Below are 25534 nucleotides of genomic sequence, written 5' to 3' on the forward strand. Positions count from 1 at the left end.
GCCATTCCTGGATCAGAGTTATCTTTCCTAGGGTTATAAGCATGGGAACAGCTGGATAAGCTAAGAAATTGCTTGCTAAAGAAGGGAGCATCTCTTGCTCACTGGCACTGACCTGCAGATCAGAAGTCTCAGCAGCCAGAATCCCTCCCTTACAACAACGTGGGACAGAGGTTCCCAGCAATATTCCTTGGAGAATCCCCACTTGTTTGCAATTTGAAGTATGTAGAGAGATACACACATGCACACGCCTCTCTCTGTGCTTGTGTGCACGCACACTCTTCCTGAAGTGCCTGAAGATGCCTCACATCTCTGCTTGAGACACCAGCTTTAAAGTCAGGTAGAACCCAGCCTCTCATTGCCGTAGTGTTTGGCTGACCATCTTGTTGTGTCTTGTAACCCTCATGAACTGTTATACATCTGCACTTCTACATTCAGGATTTTACCGTCACAACCACCAAAAGCTTTTAATAATGCTAATTTATCCTTTAACATCCTGATTTATCTATTGTACAGCTGGGATAGCTGCAGCATAGACATACCAAGCAATCCACCCTGGGTCATACAGTGAGTCGGTGGGAAAGCCAGCAATAGAATCCGTAAGTCCTGCATCCAAGTTCTCTAAGTGCCTTGACTAGTCCAGATTCCCTCCTTAACACCCTTGTCAGATTGTTTATAGGAGATGTATTCATATAGTCAGTAAGACAGCAAAAATTTCTAATTATATCTAGTCATGTCAAATGACAATTATGCCCTTAGTTCAGTTTGCCAGACAATGCTTTACCAAAGAAGGTTTGCCAAAAATTTTTTGACCGAAGAAAGAGTAGGCATCTGTAGCATCTGCAGACTAGATCATATAAAACATCCCTGCGACAAGTCTGCCCTGTCTCCAGGGACTGCTTCAAGGTAAGTGTATGGTGTCCACAGGCTTGCAGGAAGGTGATGGTGCCCTTATGCGCCTGCCACAACATTCTTGCTGCCTCCAGTGCTCATTTCCAGGACAGCACACATTTTTGCAGCTCAAGTTTTAAATCTGCTTTCAAGCCACCTGCCTATTTTCACTCTGGATTTCTGTGCAGCTGCAAGTAAGGATTTGCCTTTTCTGTTTTACAGTACTGACCAGCTGCCAGCCTGCAAGCCACCCATCTGGTATTGAGAGAGGTAAGAGCCTGATTTATTAATTCTTAGAGGGCAGAGAAAGATCCTTTGGGTGGGATTACTGGAAGGGTCCCTCCTTCACCCTCTATTCAAACCCAGTGTGATGAGAGTAGAAGGTGGTGAGGTGGCCAAGGTTTTAAAGTGGATGCGTTTGAAGTTTCTGACCACTGATGACACAGCAGAAAATCCCCATGGGGAAATTCTTCACTTCTTCTTAACTGGGATCAAGGCATGCTGGCTTCCCGTCTTTGTTATAGCAGCAATAGAACTGGACCAAGATGAGCACAGCAGGAAAACATGAAAACTCTGCATTCTACCTGAGAATGCATGAATTAAGAACTCATCTGAGCATACAAACCTTCTACCCACCTTTGTAAAATGCCAGAGTTCTCCTAGATATCCATTTTCTTACTCCAGACAAAATAAATAATAAATAAATATTTGTTACCTAATGAATAAAGAGGGAATAAATGTTACTGATGTAGGCAGAGAATTTTCAAATACTGTTGGCTAAATTTAACTACTTGCATGTTTAATAAAGCATTAGAAGAACTGCTGTAATTATTTTAAAGCTTTGAGAACTTACCTCTTCCTAGATTTTTTCAGTATTTAGTCTGGATCTTCACACAGGCTTGGCAATTCCACTTTCAATTCATGGATTTTATTTCACCTAAGTCAGAACATTGGGGGATGAAATTACTCAGATATTGTACCTAAGAACGACAAATGCACGTAAGAAATTCAATTATGATGGAATATTAAAAGGTCACATTCCTAACACTGATGTCGTACTGAAACTTGCTCTGCAAATCCGCTCTTATCTCACAGACACAGTATTCTTAAAGCACCAAACCCACAGTTCTGAAAGGTTATTAAAAGTTGCTCTCCTAAATGTTTGAAGACCTAGATTCATCAATGAAAACCTCTTATTTTCTAATTTGACCTAAAAATGAAGTCTCTAGATAGCTCATGATAGATGTTCCAAATACTCAGAGTATAAAGAGAAACCAAGGCACAGGATATGATTTTTTTCCCAGTCGTACAGAGCAGACCTTAATAATCAGTGCCATAGCCATAGAATCACAGAATAGTTTAGGTTGGAAGGGACCTTCAAAGCTCATCTTGTCCAACCTCTCTTCAATGAGCATGGACATCTTCAACTAGATCAGGTTGTTCAGAACCACATCCAGCCTGGCCTTAAATGTCTCCAGGGATGGCACACCCACCATTTCTCTGGGCAACCTGTGCAAGTGTTTTTCCATCCTCATTGTAAATAAGTTTTAACTCGCTTCCATATTGTCCCTCCCCATTACAGTCCTCTGCTGTCCTGCCTTCACTAAAGTGCAGACATGGCTTCCGGAGATGCTGAGATGGCTGTCTTCGGGGAGGCAGCTCCTTATCTCCGAAAGTCAGAGAAGGAGAGAATTGCTGCTCAGAACAAGCCTTTCGATGCCAAATCATCGGTCTTTGTGGCCCACCCTAAAGAATCCTTTGTGAAAGGGACAGTCCAGAGCAAAGAAGGAGGGAAGGTCACTGTCAAGACTGAAGGTGGAGAGGTAAGAAGCAAGGCTGAAGGACACCATTTAATTCCCACTCTCAGTTCTTATCTGACACACATGCATCTCCTTCTTCCTCTGATAGACCCTGACTGTGAAGGATGATCAGATCTTTCCCATGAACCCTCCCAAGTATGATAAAATCGAGGACATGGCCATGATGACCCACCTCCATGAACCCGCTGTGCTGTACAACCTCAAAGAGCGTTACGCAGCCTGGATGATCTACGTAAGTACCAGCTGCAGTCTTCCTCTGGGTAGCTGGGAGGAACTGCTCTGCCAGCCTAAGTGGAAGCCAACGTGCTGTCTCCCTTCCCTACAGACCTACTCAGGTCTCTTCTGTGTCACCGTCAACCCCTACAAGTGGCTGCCGGTGTACAACCCGGAGGTGGTGTTGGCCTACCGAGGCAAGAAGCGCCAGGAGGCCCCTCCACACATCTTCTCCATCTCTGACAATGCCTATCAGTTCATGCTGACTGGTGAGTGCTTGATTCCCTCACAGCAGTGTAGACCAACCCCCCCACTGACCTCACTAAAACCACCTCTGAGCTGTGTGACTGAGAGCCTGAGCGAGTTATGCAGGAATTAATTTCAAGTGAAACCGTCCCAGAAGCAAGCCTGGACTCAGCACTGTGTATTATTTATACTTTATTGTATGAAATTCTTCACTCTGCTACTGAGGAAATAGTACTTGACTCAGCTTACTATATTTTTTTTCACTGGTAGGAAAGAAAAAGCTGTTGTTCTATGTATCCCACTATTTCTAACACAAGCATTTTAATTCCTGATGAGAACTGAGGGCGAGTGGATCCACAGCTTGTTTTGGGTCTACGTGCCTATGACAGCCCTGTGCATCAGTTTTGGCTTGTAGTACTGCTAGAACCTGCAAGGGAACTGAGTACCTTTTGACTTTCGGATGAAGCCCCAACTTATGTGTTTACTCCTTTACTTCTCTTTTAGCTCAGTGTTACCCAGGCCAACTGCTAATCTTTCTTTCTGCCTCTTTCACAGATCGCGAGAACCAGTCGATCCTGATCACGTATGTACACTCCCTGCTTTGGCCCCTGCGGGGCTGCCCGGTGCCAAGGGACCTCCTGCCTTACCATACGCTCTCTGCTTCTCTCTTTGGTTGCACAGCGGAGAATCCGGAGCAGGTAAGACTGTGAACACGAAGCGTGTCATCCAGTACTTTGCAACAATTGCAGCGAGTGGGGAGAAGAAGAAGGAAGAGCAGTCAGGCAAAATGCAGGTAAATTAATAGACACTGTGTTGAATTAATGCTTTCCTCTGTTTCTGATACGGTTTGTTTTTGGAAAGATAACCAGCAATAATTATCATTCTGCAGGGAACGCTTGAGGATCAAATCATCAGCGCCAACCCACTGCTGGAGGCCTTTGGAAATGCCAAGACTGTGAGGAACGACAACTCCTCACGCTTCGTAAGTTGTTGCTTTAGACAAAATCCCTCCTCATTATAACAGTAAGGATGGGCTGGTGGTATTCTCACATAAGGAGATGACAATGAAATGCATTTTGGCTGAAATGCTGCTGCTTCTTCTTAACAGGGCAAATTCATCAGAATCCATTTTGGTGCCACAGGCAAACTGGCTTCTGCTGACATTGAAACTTGTAAGACACTCTCCTGGCCTGATCCTTTTCCTTACTAAATTTCCACCTCTAAGTGCAGTCTTCTGCTAACTCTGTCCTACCATCTGCCAGATCTGCTGGAGAAGTCCAGAGTCACTTTCCAGCTCAAGGCAGAAAGAAGCTATCACATATTCTATCAGGTCACCTCTAACAAGAAGCCGGAGCTAATAGGTAGGAGGCTTTGGAAGAAGATCATTGAGCAACATTGAACTACATGAAAAAAATGAAATTTAACCCATGAACCCATTTGTTTTCAGAAATGCTTCTCATTACCACCAACCCATATGACTTCCCTTTTGTGAGTCAAGGTGAGATCACTGTTCCCAGCATTGATGACAAGGAGGAGCTGATGGCTACAGATGTAAGTTACTTACAAAGCAGTTCAACGGATACAGGTCATATATCACATAATATGTAAATACTTTGCTGATTGTATTACCAGAGTGCCATTGACATCCTGGGCTTCAGTGCTGATGAAAAGACAGCCATCTACAAGCTGACAGGGGCTGTCATGCACTATGGAAACTTGAAGTTCAAGCAGAAACCAAGGGAGGAGCAGGCAGAGCCTGATGGCACTGAAGGTATTATCAAGCTCAATAATTATCCCTTCTGTAAGGTACTATACAACAGCAAAAGTTGTTCTTTGTTGGGCTTTAGGATCCTAAGGAAAACAGTAAGTCAGAAAAAACACTTGTCTCTTGTCCTCTTAACACATCAAGCTCCCTGATCTCAGGCTTTTTGTGTCATATGCTATGAACAATTAGTACTTTAAAGTGTCCTTTATACACTTCCAGGAAGTCAGGAGCAATGGGTGCCCTTCCTGTATCATTATTAGTCATATCTTTGTTAGAATATGGCTTGCAATTGTGAAACAGCCAAGTAGTTCAGCTTTAAGAGGATGGGGGACCATGTTCCCATTCACACTCACCTGGCAGACACTCAGGGGACTCTGGTGTGAGAGGTGCATTTGATTCCTTTCCTTTGTTGGTGCAGGACCTACGACCCTTGTCTCCAGCTTTTTGAGTAATGGCTCCTGTTGTTATAGGACAAGGCAGAAAGTGGGAAGTCCTGTAGGTAAAAGGATGAAACCCAGTGAGTTTTACCAAACAGCAGAAACCAAAGCTCAGAAAGGATGGTAGACTCTGTATCAGACAGTGAACAGATACTGTACCTGTGTTCCACCCTAAATACTGAGTTGTTTGATCACCTGAATGTTGATCAGTACCTGACTGATGGCACTGCAGCTCAGGAGATGCATGTGTACTACAGATATGCAGACTGGCAAGCCACAGGTTTCAGTTTTGTGCCAGGAGGTTTTTGAAAACATCATTACTTTCTACATGCTTCAGTGAAGATTTTTGAATGTGAATTCTTTCAGAAAACCTCAATAAGCATTTTTAAGCTTTATATGCAGTATGATGGCTTTGCTGTTACCAAGATTCCCTCCTCTATTGGAGTCTACTGAAAGATTTCAAACAGAACTCTGAACCTGGCAGCCTTTAGGGAAGAGTCCAGGATTCGAAGTCTATGTGACATTAAATTTTTCCTTTTTCCTCTTTTTAGTTGCTGATAAGGCTGCCTACCTTATGGGTCTGAATTCAGCAGACATGCTTAAGGCACTCTGCTACCCCCGAGTCAAGGTGGGGAATGAATATGTGACCAAGGGTCAAACTGCGCAGCAGGTAGGGAATGTGGTAACCTGGAACCATGTTTAGAATGAAGATCCTTTTGATTATCCTCTGCTCTGTAGGCATTTATTCTCCTCTAACTCCAGGTATTTGTTTTTCTTATAGGTGCACAATGCTGTAGGTGCTCTGGCAAAGGCTGTCTATGAGAGGATGTTCTTGTGGATGGTTGTTCGTATCAACCAACAGCTGGATACAAAGCAGCCCAGACAGTACTTTATTGGTGTCCTGGACATTGCTGGCTTTGAGATCTTTGATGTAAGTAACAAAGATTAGGTAAGAGCTATTTGGAAGTGAACACTGGGTATTACGATCACTCTGAGACACATTTTTAAAGAATATATAATATCATCACATAACTATTTGCAGCTATTTGCCTTTTTTCTCATGAAATAAAAAATTATCTTTCAAAAGGCTTGTCGTATTTCAGGTTGTACAAACTCGAAAGTACAGAATGGTCCAATAAGAAAAATATCTTGGTTAAAATGATGAAGCACAAGAGAATATAAGAACATATATATCATGATAGGCCTAAGCTTGATTTTTTCCTCCCTGTAATTTGGTCACAAATTATACAGGAAATATATTTTATCCTCACACATTTAGCAATGGAAAAAAAAAATCCTTGTGGCCAATTATTTCGATGCATTCCTCCTTATGTTTCATTACATGGACATAAAGCAGACTGAAGAAATTCACAGACTTGACAATGAAGCCAATATAACTGCATTCCTTATTATTAAAGGATGAGGTTTTGCAATTATTGCTGCTTCATGAATATATGGATGTTTCTTACTTATTTCCAGTTCAACAGCTTTGAGCAGCTGTGCATCAACTTCACCAATGAGAAACTGCAACAGTTCTTCAACCACCACATGTTCGTGCTGGAGCAGGAGGAATACAAGAAGGAAGGAATTGAATGGACATTCATTGACTTTGGGATGGACCTAGCTGCCTGCATTGAGCTAATTGAGAAGGTATCCTTCCTTTGAAATGCACTACATGGGTAAATTCTATAATTAGTTAGTGTCATATTTTCCAAGGGATCTTCTATGTTCATGTCCAACTATTCAGCTTTTGTTACTTAAAATACATTGCCCTGTAGTTTATTCTTTTTCTTTGAAGCGAGACATGAAGGACATTTCACACAGCTTTGTGGCATCAAGTCTGTACTGATTTCCTTTCAAGTGCCAAAAGGTTCTTAAACTCCCAGTAAGACTGGGAGTTTAACTTCTTCTTCCAAACAAGAACAAGTTTAATTTGTTCTTCCAAAACAGTTAGTAGTCCTTTCTCTCTACTGTGTCCACATTTCTTTTGCCGAGAACTGGGCACAGCACTCCAGGTGGTTCTCATGAGAGCTGATTAACGGTTGATCAGCGCCCTTGGCAACACTCTTAATGCAGCTCAGGATGAGTTGGCTGTCTTTGCCACAAGGGTGCGCTGTTGCCCCATGTTCAATTTGTCTAAGACATCTGGGTGTGCTCTGACTCCCTCTGGGTAAGAAGGTAGTGCTCTGATTCTTTAAAGCACATTTTCAGCACAAACTAAGTCACTTTCCATTAGTCTTTATGATTCATTTGGGGTTACAGCATTTAAGTATCAATATACTTAATCTCCCTTTCTAGCAGAAAAAGTAATTGAATTATAATCCTTTCCAATGTGTATCTTAGTCTATGTTCTGCTACTCTGCCTAGTTGAAGGTCATTATTGCCCTGAAACCTAAGTTACAATCTGTCTCCTTTGTGCATTTCTTCCAGCCCATGGGCATCTTCTCCATCCTGGAAGAGGAGTGCATGTTCCCCAAGGCAACTGACACCTCTTTCAAGAACAAGCTCTATGACCAGCACCTGGGAAAGTCTAGCAATTTCCAGAAGCCTAAGCCTACTAAAGGAAAAGTTGAGGCTCACTTCTCCCTGGTGCACTATGCTGGCACGGTGGACTACAACATCACTGGCTGGCTTGAGAAGAACAAAGACCCTCTGAATGAAACTGTCATTGGGTTGTACCAGAAATCATCACTGAAAACATTGGCCTTACTCTTTGCCAACTATGGTGGAGCAGATACAGGTTGGTTCTATATTTTCATGCATGTGCACTTTGAAAAAAGGAATTATGAAAGGCAAAAGCAAAAATCTAAACCCTGTTTTATTTATTTTCAATTTTGCAGAGGCTAGTGCTGGCAAGAAAGGTGCCAAGAAGAAGGGTTCTTCCTTCCAGACTGTCTCAGCTCTTTTCCGAGTACGGAATGCTTTTCCTAAGATGAGGGATAAACCCACTATTTAAAATTACTATTATTTATTCCACTATCCCTCTTGTTTAGACATGGTGGTGTATAGACCTCATAATGTTTTGTCTGCTTAATTTATATACTCTGTGATGGTCTCTGGAGGCACCTGCTTCACTCCATTAACTTCAGACAATAATTATTTATAAATAAGTATACAGATACTAATTACAGACCAAGACTGGGGTTCATCTCACCTTATTCTCATCTTCCTTACAAGATAAAAATATAAAAGCATGTAATTTTTGTTCCTTTTGCCTTCAGTTTGCCTTTCGGGAAACAGGAAGGTTCTGTGTAGTGTTCCATATGACCCATCTTGAATGCCTATTTGTTGTATGCCTGATTATTCAGAAGAACTTTATACATTAAATTAATAGCAGCAGAGATCTGTGTAAAGTCAGAGAAACTGGTGCAGGGGGCTTCAGGGTTCCGCAAGCTGATTTTTGTCTCATGATCTCATTTCAGAGGGCTTGATGCTTATAATGGAACTTACATTTGCTAATACAAACTTTTGTTAATGACTTTCCCAGGAGAATTTAAACAAGCTGATGACCAATCTGAGAAGCACCCACCCCCACTTTGTACGCTGCATCATCCCAAATGAAACAAAAACACCTGGTGAGATATTCACATGTAGAAGTTTTTCAGTATGGTGCAGCTCTTCCCCTCTGTATTACAGAACATAGCATATATTTCTGCTCTGAATTGCTAGGTGCCATGGAACATGAACTGGTGCTTCACCAGCTGCGGTGTAACGGTGTGCTGGAAGGCATCAGGATTTGCAGGAAGGGATTTCCCAACAGAGTCCTGTATGCAGATTTTAAGCAAAGGTCAGACTTCTCTTACTGGATCACTTTGTCTGTTTTGAGTAACTTGTGAAATTAAAATTTCACCTCTGGTGACTGAAGCCTTATCTAAAGTTTATGTTCACAACAGTTCTTAAACTCTTGGAGTGTACCAGCCAATTGGGCTCAACAGTGGACCTCAGTGGAGTATTCATAGTATCATAGAATCATTTAGGTTGGAAAAGACCCTTAAGATCAAGTCCAATGCAAGTCCTTCTATTTTCTCCCCCAGATATAAAGTATTAAATGCAAGTGCTATCCCAGAGGGACAGTTCATTGACAGCAAGAAGGCTTGTGAGAAACTTCTTGGATCAATTGACATAGACCACACTCAATACAAATTTGGTCACACCAAGGTACAAGAACTGTTTGTTTCCATTTTTGGTTTGTGTGACTTGAGAACAATACTCAGATTTTCCAGACAGCATGTGAAATGATCCAATAGTGTATTTAAAAGAAATCATCTAAGTACTTATTTACTCAACACTTGAATAATACTGAAATTCATTACCATAGGATTATTTAATTAAGGGATAATTAAGACTCCTAATTTAAGACAAAGTTGTAGAGTAAAAGAATCGAGAGTTAATAAAAACAAAGGCAAAATGTCTGGCTATTATAATTCCTCAACTGCAGGCAACTGGATACTTGGAGATACAAGAGAGTCTGTCACTACATAGCTTTTTTGTGCTTTTGCTTTTTCTCTTCACTTCCCGTATTATCTGCCACGGAGAATAGGGTCCTGGGCTACAATGAATAACAAACACATACACTGCACCTATTTTCTTGTTCTTACCAAAGGTCTTCTTCAAAGCTGGGCTTGTAGGCCTCTTGGAAGAGATGAGGGATGAGAAGCTGGCACAGCTCATCACCCGCACACAAGCGAGGTGCAGGGGCTACCTGAGTAGAGTGGCATACCAGAAAATGGTGGAGAGAAGGTAGACATTTCTTCAAATTCAGTTCACTGTATATGGCTTATTAAGTCATCATGGTCTAAATACTTCATATTAATTTGACTTACCTTCCAGAGAGTCCATCTTCTGCATCCAGTACAATATTCGTGCATTCATGAATGTGAAGCACTGGCCTTGGATGAAGCTGTTCTTCAAGATCAAGCCCTTGCTGAAGAGTGCAGAATCTGAGAAGGAGATGGCCAACATGAAACAAGAGTTTGAGAAAACCAAGGAAGAGCTTGCAAAGTCTGAGGCAAAGAGGAAGGAACTGGAGGAGAAAATGGTGAAACTGGTGCAGGAGAAAAATGACCTGCAGCTCCAAGTGCAGGCTGTGAGTACTACCAGTGTGCCTCATCCTAAGTTTGTTGTGACTATCAGACTGTTATGTAGAGCTACATTTTCAAAAGATGCATAGAAATTACAACTTAATTAAATTAAATTCAATTGTATTTCATTAAGGGGTGCTCTTAAACATATAACTAGCTTCAGTAAGGACTCAGAAGGCTGCAGTAAATATAATACATGGGTGAGATTTTTCTGAGGCCTCTATAACTTACATTCAGTTAAACTGCGTTAGAACAAACAGGAAACATCTACATTTATTACATAATGTTCTCCTAAGATTTTTTTTCCTACATCTCCAAAATTGAGTATAACTATCCCTATGGAAACCTGATTAGGAATTCTTAGGACAGCTTAAAAGGACATCTATTTCACATGTTTATCCTCCAAGATAACTTGTTTCTTACCAGTGTAGGTGGTGACGGATGTTACAAACATTACTATGTTGTAATACTGAACTGAGAGGAAATGGAATTTAATATTCTCACTTGCTCTCATAAATCATTCAGTATCATTACATAAATTATGTACTACGTCTGCAGTGTTGTCATATTGTGCCTTCTAAATGAAATCATTCACAGAATAGAAAAATCTGTATCTTCAAAGTAACACTATACACCATAAGTGGCATATAGGAATATTTACATGGCTCACTTTTTAAAGTATCTTGAACTGTAAAAAGATGAAAAAATCCACTTGCTGCTAAGAATGCCTTTCTTTCTTTCATATTATTTCTGCTAGACTGAGTATCGAGACAAAGTATAACAAATAACCCAGGACATCTGTTGCAAAAAAAAAAAAAAAAAAGCCTAGAGACAAATTTCCCAGCAACTCTTTTTCTTCTTAGGTGTCGAGAGTCTTGCATAGAAAAGTCAACTCTGTTAGATGAGTATTTCTGGGCCATGGTGATGAAAATCTAAATCAGAAATTGTTGTTCCAGAAAAACAGTAGAGTACAAAAATACAGGGAGAAATACAGTAATCATGCAAGCATAATTGTGACTTTGGTATTTATATGCAGCTTGGAGTATGGTTATGACTTGGCACTCTATAAATACGGGAGATATTCCTATGATTAAACCCAAATTTATGTACTTTGTTCTAATGTTTGATATTATGGGATAATGTTGGATCCAATACCTTGCAGAAATATGTAAATACATGGGTCCTCATGTAGATTGAAAAGAATTTTATTCAATTTCAGCTTTCAAAATTGGTTGCTTCAAAGCTAACAATATGCAATCAATTCTGTATTATATTTCATTCTCTTGGAACATAACCCAGACTTTCAATGAAAAATTTGCTATACAGAATGCTGAACTATGAAGGTAAACACCTCAATATTGCCTCAAAAAATGTATCCCTAAAAATGCTGTTTTCCTACCAGGAAGCTGATGCTTTGGCTGATGCTGAGGAAAGATGCGACCAACTCATCAAAACCAAAATCCAGTTGGAAGCGAAAGTTAAAGAGGTGACTGAAAGGGCTGAGGATGAGGAGGAAATAAATGCTGAGCTGACAGCCAAGAAGCGGAAACTGGAGGATGAATGCTCAGAGTTGAAGAAAGATATTGATGACCTTGAGTTAACACTGGCCAAGGTTGAAAAGGAAAAACATGCCACTGAAAACAAGGTATAAGGCAGAAGATGTCACTGTCACTCCAGAAAAGATGGTTTTTATAAGCAATAAAGTTTTAAACAACATTTTTGATCTACACTTGTTCCCTTCTTCTCAAAGGTGAAAAACCTCACAGAAGAGATGGCAGCCCTGGACGAGACTATTGTCAAGCTGACAAAAGAGAAGAAAGCTCTCCAAGAGGCCCATCAGCAGACACTGGATGACCTGCAGGCAGAAGAGGACAAAGTCAATACACTGACCAAAGCTAAAATCAAGCTGGAGCAACAAGTGGATGATGTAAGAACACAAGAATATAACGAGAACAGGCAGGACAGGTATGGGGTTAGACCTGCCTGGTAGATTGGTGGTCTTGTTTGTTTTAGCTGGAAGGGTCCCTGGAGCAAGAGAAGAAACTGCGCATGGACCTTGAGAGAGCCAAGAGGAAACTTGAAGGAGACCTGAAGCTGGCCCATGACAGCATCATGGATTTGGAAAATGATAAGCAGCAGCTGGATGAGAAACTGAAGAAGTAAGCGTGGTGTGGAGCATGTGAGTGCTGGGCTGGTGTGCTTGTCTTTTTTTTTTTTCTTTCAGCTCTAACACAGTTTTCTTTTCCCAAAGGAAAGACTTTGAAATCAGCCAGATCCAGAGCAGAATCGAGGATGAGCAGCTTCTGGGCATCCAGTTGCAGAAGAAAATCAAGGAGCTGCAGGCAAGTCTCTGATCTTTGCCCCTCTCACAAAACCTTAGGTAAGGTAAGAGGAGGGCGCGGGTGTGAATGGTCCCTGATGTTCTCCAGGCTCGTATTGAGGAACTGGAGGAGGAAATTGAGGCAGAGCGAACCTCTCGGGCAAAAGCAGAGAAGCATCGGTCTGACCTCTCAAGGGAGCTGGAGGAGATCAGCGAGCGCCTGGAAGAAGCAGGAGGGGCTACAGCAGCTCAGATCGAGATGAACAAGAAGCGTGAGGCCGAGTTCCAGAAGATGCGTCGTGACCTCGAAGAGGCCACGCTGCAGCACGAAGCCACGGCTGCTGCCCTGCGCAAGAAGCACGCGGACAGCACCGCTGAGCTTGGGGAGCAGATCGACAACCTGCAGCGAGTGAAGCAGAAGCTGGAGAAAGAGAAGAGTGAGCTGAAGATGGAGATCGATGACCTGGCCAGTAACATGGAGTCTGTCTCCAAAGCCAAGGTACACAAATACTTTGTCTCAGTTATTAATAATTTGAAAACAATGTAATATTTGTGTTTAATTTTATTTAGCTATTATCAAGTTTGATATAACTGTTTTCTTCAAATCTAATGCATAGAACTGTGTGCAATGTGCAGATATATGAACTGCATCTCTGGACACAGTTCGCTCTGCCTCAGTGTTGTAGCAAAGTCAGAATCGAGGTATTAACTCTGTTTTCTTATGTGTGATTGGCACCTAGGCAAATCTTGAGAAGATGTGCCGCACTCTGGAAGACCAACTAAGTGAATATAAAACAAAGGAGGAGCAGAATCAGCGCATGATTAGTGATCTCAGTGCTCAAAGAGCTCGTTTGCAGACAGAATCTGGTATGGCATTTCCTCCTCTGGTCTGGAAATGGGATAGAAACTTGGGGGAGTTAGGCAGAAGTGGCAAATCACTGCCTGGGAAGAGCTGGGTATGGCTCAGCAGGTGGGGAGCAATTATATTGGGCATCACCTGGGATTATTGTTGGGCTTTATTTTTTAATTGTATTTTTCTTTTTGTTATCCCATTATTAGTAGTATTATTACTTCCTTAATGTTAACTATTAAACTGTTCTTATCTCAACCCATGGGTTTTACCTTTTTTCCAGTTCTCTTCCCCATCCCACTGGGAAGAGTGAGTAAGAAGATGCAGGTTGTGTGGTACTTAGTTGCCAACTGAGGTTAAACTGTGATATGGGACAACCCTGTAACTGACTCTTTTGGCTGTTAAAATAGATTCTTAATCACAAACTTTTCCAGGTGAATATTCACGCCAGGTGGAGGAAAAAGATGCTTTAATTTCTCAGCTGTCTAGAGGGAAACAGGCTTTTACCCAGCAGATTGAAGAATTGAAGCGACAACTAGAGGAAGAGATAAAGGTGAAGATTATTTCATGGTAGATGTGAAATAAATACTTTGCATCACACAGTTGTTGTTCATTGTTCATGAGTTAAGAAATGGATCCCATCAGGTCATGTAATCGAGATCCTGTCAGTGCAGGATTCCCAGCTTTTTTGCAGTATGTCAGACCTTGGCTTATAAAAGCAGTGAGTTAATCACAGCTTCTTTGGCATATATTAGAGTCTAAGTACCACTAAGAGAAAAATTCCCAGGATACATTTATTCCTTACGGCAATGATTTTATCTCCAGGCCAAGAACGCGCTGGCCCACGCCTTGCAGTCTGCTCGTCACGACTGTGACTTGCTCCGGGAACAATATGAGGAGGAGCAGGAAGCCAAGGCGGAGCTGCAGCGCGCCCTGTCTAAGGCCAACAGCGAAGTGGCCCAGTGGAGAACCAAATACGAGACGGACGCCATTCAGCGCACGGAGGAGCTGGAGGAGGCCAAGTACGTGGGAAAGTTGGGCAAGGATGGAAGAGACTGAGAATTTCAGGAGACCACTGTGATATTGTTAGGAGGAAGTCAATGCTCCGCTTTGGGATGGGGTGTCAGGAAGTGAGAGAATATAACTGAGAGCAGGTATGCATGGGGGAAGAGCAGAAGCAGCAAAGCTCTTCAGATGTAGAATAGCAGAGACTTGCTGGTGTGAGTATCAGAGTGAATAGCACGGCATGAATTCCTTCAGCCCTGGATTCAGACATAGAAATACAATGGCTGGCTGGGAGACATCATACATCTCTGTGTAAATGGGAATCACACACAACCAAGTAGCATAGGGTGCTCCTCTGAAAAACATACTGGCTGTACAACAGAGGCTCCTGTTTGCTTCCTCACCTGGACCTGTACTTACCACCTTCCAGGAAGAAGCTGGCACAGCGCCTGCAGGATGCAGAGGAACATGTTGAAGCTGTCAATGCCAAATGTGCCTCCCTGGAAAAAACAAAGCAGAGGCTGCAGAATGAAGTGGAGGACCTGATGATTGATGTGGAGAGATCCAATGCTGCCTGTGCAGCTCTGGATAAGAAGCAGAAGAACTTTGACAAGGTCTTTTAGGCACCAGACTGGGGGCTCCTGGACAGAGCATCCCATCCTTATTGTCTCAGCTGTACTGACACCCTGTTTCTCTTCAGATCCTGGCAGAATGGAAGCAGAAGTATGAGGAAACCCAGGCTGAGCTGGAAGCCTCCCAGAAGGAGGCCCGCTCTCTCAGCACAGAGCTGTTTAAGATGAAGAATGCCTACGAGGAGTCCTTGGACCACTTGGAAACGCTCAAGCGCGAGAACAAGAACTTGCAGCGTAAGTGCCTGGCCCTCTGCTGCTGGCAGGGCTTTCTGAGCACCCACCAGTACCCACTGCTTCCCATGGGTCTGTGCCTGCAGGTGGGCAAAGATGCCTGTCACGGTGTGTGAGGGCCCTTCCCATTCTGCTCTGTGGCCAACCATGCCATTGGTCCTTGTTCCCACAGAGGAGATCTCTGACCTCACGGAGCAGATTGCCGAGGGAGGAAAAGCGATTCATGAGCTGGAGAAAATCAAGAAGCAGATTGAGCAGGAGAAATCTGAAATCCAGGCTGCCTTGGAGGAAGCTGAGGTAAGTGCCAATAATCACTGGTTTCTGCACTAAAAATATGAGCAATGGGCAAATATGGCTAAAAACTGCCTGGTGATAAATATTCTGTAATTACCTAGAAAGCTGTATCAATATCCCAAATGTTTGCATCCACTTTTCCAGGCCTCTCTAGAACATGAAGAGGGGAAGATCCTGCGCCTCCAACTTGAGCTCAACCAGGTCAAAGCTGAGATTGACAGGAAGGTAGCAGAGAAAGATGAAGAGATCGACCAGATGAAAAGAAACCACCTCAGAATTGTGGAGTCCTTGCAGAGTACCCTGGATGCTGAGATCAGGAGCAGGAATGAAGCCCTGCGTCTGAAGAAGAAGATGGAGGGAGACCTGAATGAAATGGAGATCCAGCTCAGCCATGCCAACCGAGTGGCTGCTGAGGCACAGAAGAACCTGAGAAACACACAGGGAGTGCTCAAGGTTCGTTCAGCAAAGCTACAAAAAGAGATACGACATCCCTGACATTTTTAACACCCAATCTCAAACTGCCAACTTGTAATTTCTGTTGCTGCTTTTACAGGATACTCAGATACACTTGGATGATGCTCTGAGGACACAGGAGGACCTGAAGGAGCAGGTGGCCATGGTGGAGCGCAGAGCAAACCTGTTGCAGGCTGAAATTGAGGAGCTGCGGGCATCTCTGGAGCAGACAGAACGGTCCAGGAAATTGGCTGAGCAGGAGCTTCTGGATGCCACTGAACGTGTGCAGCTCCTCCATACCCAGGTCAGGGCATGGTGCAAAACCAGTTATGTTGACACTTACCAAGCAGTGCTGCTATATACCAGTGGATAGGGGATACTGGCATGGGCTATCTACTGCTGTTCACAGCCATCAGTTGAGGCCACCACTGGCATTTTGTAAACAACCATTTTACAAAGATTCCAAGTTTTGAACTGCAGACATGAAGAGCAAAGACTTGGCTGCTGCTGTAGGTCTCATATCGCAGGCTTTATAATCAAAATCTTGCCATTTCTCTTTGCACAGAACACCAGTTTGATCAACACCAAGAAGAAGCTGGAAGCAGACATTGCCCAAATTCAGGGTGAGATGGAGGATACCATCCAGGAAGCCCGCAATGCTGAAGAGAAGGCCAAGAAGGCCATCACAGATGTGAGTCAGGGGCTCTTTCATTGATGATGCTGGATGTATTCTCCCCCAAAAAGTCTCCAGACCCAAAACGGCTTTGACCCTTTGCTCCCCTTCAGGCAGCCATGATGGCAGAAGAGCTGAAGAAGGAGCAGGACACCAGCGCCCACCTGGAGAGGATGAAGAAGAACCTGGACCAGACAGTGAAGGACCTGCAGCTCCGTCTGGATGAGGCTGAGCAGTTGGCACTGAAGGGAGGCAAGAAGCAAATCCAGAAGCTGGAGGCCAGAGTGCGTAGGGCTGGTGTTTGTGCAAGAGTGAGCATGTCCCTTGGAGAGATAGCAGGGAAGCTCCAAAAATGGGCTTGTGATTGCAGGTGCGGGAGCTGGAAGGGGAGGTTGATGCTGAGCAGAAGCGCAGCGCTGAAGCTGTGAAGGGTATGCGCAAATATGAGAGGAGAGTGAAGGAGCTGACCTACCAGGTAAGACAGGAGGTGTCCTTGGGCTCACACACACTCTTGCAGGAAGTAAAAATTTTTGCACCTGATTGCCAAGGGGAATTGCTAACTCAGGTGGTAGGGAAACCAATTCACTCTTCTGTTTTCTGAACCTGTTAGTCTGAGGAAGATCGGAAGAATATTCTGAGGCTCCAAGATCTGGTGGACAAGCTTCAAATGAAGGTGAAATCCTACAAGAGACAATCTGAAGAGGCTGTAAGTATCACTCTCAGTGCATGGGAAGAAATACTTTCTAATTGGGTAGAATGGTCATTGAGGACATGAATGTAGGAAACTTGGAAAGTGTCAGTAATGGAGTTCTTCAGGTTCTGTGAAATGCCTATACAGTAGGCTAGCCTTTGAGAATGAAATCAATGAGCAAATAAGAAGGCTAATTGTTTTTTTTGCATGAGAACTAAAGCAGATTTGAAATTCATATAAGTAACTTTACAAAAGATGCCTGCGACCCTGGAGTTTGGAGAAGCTTGCTCGTTACTACAAAGCAAAGGACTTGCCAAAACTCCAGAGTTCTGTGCCTAGGACTACTGTGCCTAGGAACTTTGCATAAGAAATCCTGTCATTCTCTGTATGCTCATCTACCACAGGGGATGCCACATTTTATATATGGCCAGAGCAATTTCAGCAGGTAGAGAAGCTGTCTGAAATATGCCCACAAACCATATTGAGCACTGCATTTAGAATTGTGCAAGGAGCCTTTGCCCTTTTCTCAGCATGCAGTCATCAGGGATGGCCTGAGGGAAGCCCTGAGGCCCCAGAATTTATGAATGTCTCAGCATTGCTTCTTTGCTGTTGCAAACAGTCCACTACAGATAAAGGTTTCTGGACTCATAGGGGCACTGAGGCAATTTAGGAGATACTGAGGAGATATCAGGGGCTCAATGTCACTTACACATTCCTATCCCTGTCTGAGGGTCCACAGAGGTAGTTGAACATTTAATTCCAGAGCTAACAAAATCTGGTTTCCAGCTGCCTAGTTTATTTCGTTCTCACACTGCAGAATTCTATTTAAAACCTGTTGTGCACAGTCTACAATGTATCTGCTAAAAAGGGGAGGATAAAGAAGTGTGAGGCTTATGTGTGAGCAGTGTGGATGGGGAATGGAGATTTGTGCCTTCCCTCAGCAAAGACCTGCAGTACTGCAAGGCTGAGGTGTAGGAGTGAAAGCCCTGCCCTGGGCTCCTCACCACCAACTTCCTCTCCCCACACAGGAGGAGCTGTCCAATGTCAACCTCTCCAAGTTCCGCAAGATCCAGCACGAGCTGGAGGAAGCAGAGGAGCGGGCTGACATTGCAGAGTCCCAGGTCAACAAGCTCCGAGCCAAGAGTCGGGATTTCCACAGGAGGATAGAAGAGGAAGAGTGAGGCTGTCACGAGGGAGCAAAGTGACCTGGGGGCCGCACAAAATGTGAACCTCTCGGTCGCTTTCTTCTGCAATGAGTCTTTGTACCCACCCTAATGTCTAGAGAATAAAGACCGTAGATTCCTCTGCATGCACACTATAATTGGTGCTCCCTTTGTTTTCATTTCTTTATTTCTGATCAAGCTTGGGATACTGCATTGCAGAACAAGTTATCCCACTTTTCCTGGCTTGGGGAAGGGAGAAGCTAATGCAAACTCTGCGTTAAGAACGCACAAACTCAGAGGCTGTCCATTCCTGTGGAGGCTACTAATAATCCAGCCCATTCCATCTCCTCCAGCTCCTTCCCCTGCTCCTGCCCTCACGTACCCATAATGCTTCTCCCAGTTATCCTTTCATCACAGCTTACTTCCCATGCGAGAGGCAAGGGAGGCTGGTCCCTTTCCTTTTTCCTTTCCCTGCTATTGTCTGTGATCCTGGCAGTCAGAAACCCTAAACATCAGTTATCAGGAGTTCCAGTGCAGTGCACCATGAACAACCAACATTTCCTGGGCAGACAGGATTTTTGGCACACAGAGCACTGTCAGGAAACACTGATAGTGCCCCTAAATTGTGTCACTCTCTTACACGAAGATCCTCTCTGCTGCTTCCACCCCTGCTCCTAGTGGAAAGACTGTCCCTTCAGGCACTGCATGGCACCAGGATCCTTCTCAACACTTCACGGCTATTTCCTTCTTACATACCGTACCTTGCTTCTGGCCTACCTACTGGCTAAAGAGACAATACATTCTGGAGAAGAAAGGAAGGGGGGAATTGTTACGCACTTTTTTCTTCATTTAGACCATGGTCTGAACAGCAGAGGCACAGTGGGCATGTGTGACTGTGGTGTCTCATGTGCTCTATCAGCCATGTCAACCAGATTATTCTGATGCATTAAGCCTCGCCTCTAGTTTGGGTGAAGGACACATGCACAATGTCAAGTTATGTTGTAGACAAGCCCACCAAATGTCTGCCTAAGATGATGTGTTCATAGAAGGCACAGCTCTTTGCTTCTAAATAACTTCTGTCCCTTCTTTTCAGGGAGACCACAGTGCCTTGGAGGATTTTCTCAGGAGCGTCAGAGCCTTCAGGGCTGTGTCTACAGAGCATCAACCACAGGTTACCAGTAACTGAGGGCTGTTTAGTGAATTTGGAAATCCTTTTGGCCATATCAACTTACAGATTTGCATCCACTTCTGCAGCTCTGCCTTTCTGAAGCATTCACTGCCAGGCACCCCAGGTGACTCCAGGCTACAGGAGCTCTTGATGCAGACCAGTGTGGAGGGAATGAGAAGCACTTTAACAGCAACTGAGGAGTGAAGCGCAGCTGGCACTGAAAGGAAAGAAGCAGCAGACTCAGGAGAGAGGTCAAGGTATGTATTGATGTTGAAAACTTGTGACAGTCCACAGCTTGGCACCCGTATCTGCTGAACACTGGTACAAAGTGCTAGTGTTCAGAAGCAGATGCCCGACTTTGTTCATTCCTCCTCATCCCCTGCAGCCTTGCTTTTGCCTGATAGTATGCATTTGTCTACCACCACAGGCAGGTCTCTCGTGAGAGCCTGCTTTCCCAAACCACCTATGAGCTAACTGCTCCTCTAGATGGCACGAAGAATCTCTAGCCCCACCTGCAGGCATCTCCAAGAGCTTCAGGTGGGGCTGGGTAGGGTCCAGATGACACCTAGGAGTCAGTAAGTACCCCTGTTATCTGTAATGGCTTCTACAAGTATAAACTTCTGAGGCCCTCTGAAATCCTGCTTTACAGACCTTGCACTATCCTTTGCCCCACAGTTCCACCATCATGGAAACTTGAGGATGTGTGATCAGAATGAAGGAATGCAGCCAGCAAGGCAAGCCAGGCATATGGAAGAGAAAAGGTGTCAGGCGTGAAGAGGACTGAGCAAGCTGATGTTTTCTGGCCACACTGGTAAATGGAAAGACTGGATAGTTTTTCTGTTGACCTCTGTAAAACCACTGTCATAAAGGGCATTGGGAAAGGACAGGCAAATCACTGAAGAAGCAGTTCTTGCATGACAGGTATGACTCTGTCTCTTCTGACCTACCATATCCTTTCTCAGACTCTGTTTTGAAAAGTCAACTGTTTCTTCCGATAGCTTCCTGTGTTTCACTTGCATGCAATTACACAGCCTCTGGGTTTGTGTAGCTTTCATGGATGCGGTTGAAAATGAAGCAGGCAGCCACGTGCTCTAAGCTCAGGGACAGATGCACATCTTTGAGAAGGACTTGCCATAAACGTGGCTGGGCAGTGCTGACGGGCTAAGGCTTGGCCTGCTATCCCCAGCAAATTCCCAGCTCCCTCCTGGACCCCTCCTCCACCCATCAGCCTTCCCAAGAGTCATTCCCAGGGGAGGAGACAGGGCCACAGAGAGCTCTGGAGGTGTCCCATGCCAGGAGGACCAGCCCGCCATGTGTGTCCCTCCATCCTCAGTGTCAGGAGCTCAGAATAGCCCTGCTCTCGCAAGACTCCTGCACAGGGTCATGCCTGTTTGCAGAGATGATCCGTTTCCACTAATAGCGCTCGAAGACATTCCTTGGCGGGTAGGTTGCCTTCTATATCTCAGCACAACGTGCTGCCATGCAGGAGCTGGACAACTGTGCTGTGTCCTAAGATGGCAGATGCTATTCTTACCCCAGAGAGACTTGCCCCAGCACAGCTCCTTCCTCATCTGAAAGGTTAAAAACACGCTGTCCCATGGGGAACACGGCAGCTGCCCAGGTACTTCCAGCAGTCAGCTCCCTTTGGGGTGGATGGGGGCATCCTTCTCTTGCAAACAAAAAATTAAATAGGTGGGCTGAGCTGTAGCTCTGAACGTGCAGAATTTTACAGCTGCCCCCTTTGAATCCCTGTCTGGGTGAGGATGAAGACGTCTGTGCTGCACACCAGAGATCCCTCAAGGGCCACTGGAGCATCAGTGCTGCAGAGGAAGCCTTGGCCAGAGCGGTGGCTGTCACAGGGTGGTTATGGAGCCCCGGCTCTGCCTTCAGCCTGGCTCCACAAGCCCTTGGGAGAGCTCGGTAGAGCCGGAGTCACTGTCTAGTGCGGTCACGGCAAGCCATCAGGCTGAGGCAATGGAGGCCCAGAGACATCAGCTGGGCCGGAGGCTGCGCCCTTCGCCTCAGCACTTGGACTGTGGTCCAGAGGACACGGGCCCCTCCAGCTTTATTCTCAGCTTGGTCTTGTCACCTGACACCGAAGGGACAGACAAGTTCTTGTAGGGATCCTTGGCAGAAACACGGCAGCTTCATTCCCGGAGGGCACCGGTGGCAGGACTGCAGCGGCTCCTGTCAGTCCCATGGAGCCCGAGGCCCCATTGCCAGGGGGTGGCACCGTGGAGCCGCCGAGGTGGAGCCTCCTCTGCGGGTGCCCGGTCGCTGCAGGCCAGCAGGCACAGCAGCGGGGTTAAAACCCGGCCTGCTGGGTCAGTCAGGCTCATGTGTTCTCCACTGGGACAGGACAAAGGTGGAATGGGCCAAACAAGGCCTGGAACTGCTAGGGACATAGTTCTGAACGAAAAGACCCTGAGCTGACAGAAGCAGCCTCTGGTAGTGTGTCCTTTGGGAAAGGTGGTATCTAAGAACATTGCAGGGCATAGTGAGACGAGACTTAAAAGTAGCTCTGGAAAATTGGAGTAAGTATCCTCTTATTTTCAGAAGGAAATTTAATGAAGGTAAACAAAGTACTTTTGGAGGATGAAATCAGACAGGGAAATGCATGGGCTTTGTCATCTGAGATGGAGAAAAGGAGTCAAGGGCACCATTTTATCCAACACAACAATGTCAAACAGTTGCAAAAATGGTTCACCTTATTACTGCACATATTGGTATAAGTATCCTTCCTATACTGCTGGATGTGAATGTTTGCTTTCCCCAGAAATGGCTAATCTCAGTGGTAGTCTACAGTATCCCTAATAGAGCTTAATTTGTAGGCATCTTCTGAAAAATAAACATAATTTTAAGAGTAAGGAGGAAAGAAGCCAGAATGAAAAATATGAAAATTGTGATGTAGAAAAAAGTTATGGATAGAGCTTCATATTTGAAGTTACGAGACAATAAAGGTAAACACTGGGTATAGGAATATGAGAATATTTTTTTCAAATGAAAAAGATTTTCAGTAAGGAACGTAGAAGGTTATATTGCCAGGACTGTAACTGTTTCGTTTGAAGTGAAAAGGACTTGGAGTAAATATTAAGGAAATATTTGAATGAGAAAAAGTGTATGGTAGAACAGAAGATGTATAATATTTCATCATCTCCTTTACTCTATGCTTTTAAGTCTCTGTTTTAGACATGCATCTCTGAAAGGCTGTCTAGATACGGATGGTATCATGTGCACTTTTATAGAAAAATAGCAAGCGTATCAAGAGCTTTCATGCAACTGAAACTGTGATGCTCATCATGTCTATTTTTATGTTTAATTTCATAGTCAGCTACTGATCTTGCCTAAGAAAGGTGCTAAGGTGCTAGAATTTCTGAGAAGGTGTATATACCCCACTTTGCCTCATACCTAGCAAACTTCTGTAGATGTGTTAATACCTGAAATTTTATTTTTATCTATTAGAAGCTCCTTTTCCCAGTTGGAAAGAGTTCCCATTTTAAGTTTCTGTTTATTTGCTTCCCTGAACAACAAGTTTTGTTTGGGGAATACACTCTAAGGTGTGTATTTGATTTATAAATTTATATGTAATTAAACTTTAAAAATGGATTAATTAAAATTATTTCTTAATTCATTAGTATATCAATTTAATGATGTAATTTAATTGAATTTAAATGATTAAATTTAAATTTATATTTAATACATACTTTAGGTTATATATATAGGGTAAATAATTTGCCTTTAATTTAAGACACATTGTAATCACCCTTTAAAAATGAGAACTCTTGTTATGACACTGTTTTTAAGAATTCTTAAACTTGTAAAAAAATACCTCCCTAGTGATGCAATATGAATTTTAGCAATGTGGTAACCTAAACAGGATACATCACATATAGCTGGAACATAAATGAAAAGAAGTTGTATTGCCAGGTTTTCTTTCATGCTGAATTAACAGCACTCCTCTCTTGAGGAGGCCATAAATTATGGTGAATTACCAGGATGCAAATAGCATACCAGGGGGGGTGGGGGGGTGGAACCAAGGATTCCTTCCTCTTGGTTATTTATTGCCATAACGTACTGCTCCAAAGTGGCTGTAAAGGACAGTACTGAAGAGAAAGTTTAAAACACAAACACTGCATATGTTCAACAGAACTGCTGCCCCATGGCAGAGGATCTCAGATCCTCTGTGAACTCCTACACTAGAGGGACATCGTTATCTCCTCAGCTAGCTATTCCAGGCTATCTGGTGGCATGTCACCATCATTGTCTCCTGCTGGAGATGTTCTGCGTTACACAACTGATTTGCCCTTCAGGAGGAGCAGGGACTTGTATCATCCCTTGCCATCCCTTGTATCCCTTGTATCATCCCTTGCCATCCCTTGTATCCCTTGTATCATCCCTTGCCATCTCAGAAGGATGCAGAGAAAAATTAAGGAAACAGGCTGACACCAAGGAAATCTGTCTGCTAATTTTACATAGGAGGCTGTGGTAGAGTCTCTGAAGTGACAGGAGCCATAGTGTTTGGAAAAAAAAATGTCCCTTGAAATGCTACAAGAAGAAAATCCTCTGCTAGTATAAATATGTACTGCAGATTAACTGTAGCATAGTCTAATTTAGCATCTGCAACGTTCTCTCTGCAGTTAAATCACTATTTTTACTTCCTCAAATATGTGACGATATGAAAATTTGGATAAAGTGCAAAGAAGATATATTATTTCTAACAGTCTAAGATAATAATAAAGTGAATTCAATTGCATATGGGAACGTTTGCTTTCTATGAGTTAGCCTTTGTAGAGTATGACAGTAAACTGCTGTATGTCCAGGGAACAGTTTGTGGGTTCAAAAAATTTTTGGAGAAATTAATCAGCTAAAAATCCATCATGTGCTTTTAAATACTCAGATACGATGTCCTGCCCAGGGATTCCATAAATACAAATTACTGAGTATTTAGAGAAGTGCTGCTCTACGTTGCCTTAGGCAAGAAGACACTCCTTCCTGGGCATCACTTTCAAAGACATGGACCTTTGATCTCATAAGTGCAGCTTATTTTAGGTTATGTTACAGTTGCCTGTAGGGATTAATGCCATGCTTCCTCCTTCCTTTCTTTTACTTCCTTTCCCCTTCCTTCCTCCTCTTCCAGCTGCTTGCTCTTTCAATTACCTTTTTCTACCCAAGTGGTCACACAGCTTGCCCACCCCACTCACCTGCTGTGTAACAGGAGACCCTCAGCTGCTTTGATGGGTGATAGAAAGGGTATCCTGAATGTCATCTCCTTGGCCAGAATTTACTCCCCAGATCTTTTCCACTGATGTTAGCTGTGGAGACAGAAGGAGTGTGAGCTATGGGGCACCTGTGGTGGGTGCACATTTGAAAGCTGCCCATCCTCTAATCCCAGGCTGTGGGTTTTATTTGACTCTCATATTCAGTTAACTCATGCTGAGAACTTCCAAGAATACACTGTGCAAAACTACTTAGAAACAAATTAGTCATCAAAGTTCCCCCTAGGACGGATGCACTCACTTTCCTTGACATGCGGTGAAGGTAAATCCCAACTGTGTTCAGATCTGCAGATTTAGTTTCTGAATAGAGCAGAAGGGACAGTGGATA

At 43.8% G+C, this 25534-nt stretch overlaps 1 protein-coding gene across 1 annotated transcript; it reads left to right on the forward strand.

The window, feature by feature from the left end:
• Positions 1 to 2504: 2504 nt before the first annotated feature.
• LOC136021491 (myosin heavy chain, skeletal muscle, adult-like) lies at positions 2505 to 18908 on the forward strand. Its single transcript, XM_065693778.1, has 38 exons — positions 2505 to 2711; positions 2797 to 2940; positions 3034 to 3190; positions 3723 to 3750; positions 3849 to 3960; positions 4057 to 4149; positions 4276 to 4339; positions 4430 to 4528; positions 4615 to 4718; positions 4800 to 4938; positions 5921 to 6039; positions 6151 to 6300; positions 6849 to 7019; positions 7800 to 8109; positions 8210 to 8280; positions 8857 to 8944; positions 9039 to 9156; positions 9404 to 9527; positions 9973 to 10109; positions 10200 to 10455; positions 11853 to 12095; positions 12201 to 12377; positions 12464 to 12609; positions 12702 to 12792; positions 12880 to 13269; positions 13511 to 13637; positions 14055 to 14173; positions 14446 to 14642; positions 15056 to 15239; positions 15326 to 15491; positions 15661 to 15785; positions 15927 to 16235; positions 16336 to 16539; positions 16801 to 16926; positions 17022 to 17192; positions 17279 to 17383; positions 17519 to 17614; positions 18628 to 18908. The coding sequence occupies exons 1-38, from the start codon at positions 2505 to 2507 to the stop codon at positions 18778 to 18780; spliced, it is 5820 nt and encodes a 1939-aa protein (XP_065549850.1). The 3' UTR covers positions 18781 to 18908.
• The last annotated feature ends 6626 nt before the right edge of the window (positions 18909 to 25534 follow it).

Source organism: Lathamus discolor, chromosome 13 (assembly GCF_037157495.1).
Source record: "Lathamus discolor isolate bLatDis1 chromosome 13, bLatDis1.hap1, whole genome shotgun sequence".
Lineage (NCBI taxonomy): Eukaryota > Metazoa > Chordata > Aves > Psittaciformes > Psittacidae > Lathamus > Lathamus discolor.

What these genes read in the sequence shown, in the direction of transcription:
- LOC136021491 (XM_065693778.1), top strand. Translation starts at nt 2,505, where the DNA reads ATGGCTTCCGGAGATGCTGAGATGGCTGTCTTCGGGGAGGCAGCTCCT. An exon ending in CTGGATGAGAAACTGAAGAA is followed by an intron (nt 12,610 to 12,701) that starts GTAAGCGTGGTG and finishes CTTTTCCCAAAG; the next exon opens with GAAAGACTTTGAAATCAGCC. An exon ending in TGCAGCTCCTCCATACCCAG is followed by an intron (nt 16,540 to 16,800) that starts GTCAGGGCATGG and finishes CTCTTTGCACAG; the next exon opens with AACACCAGTTTGATCAACAC.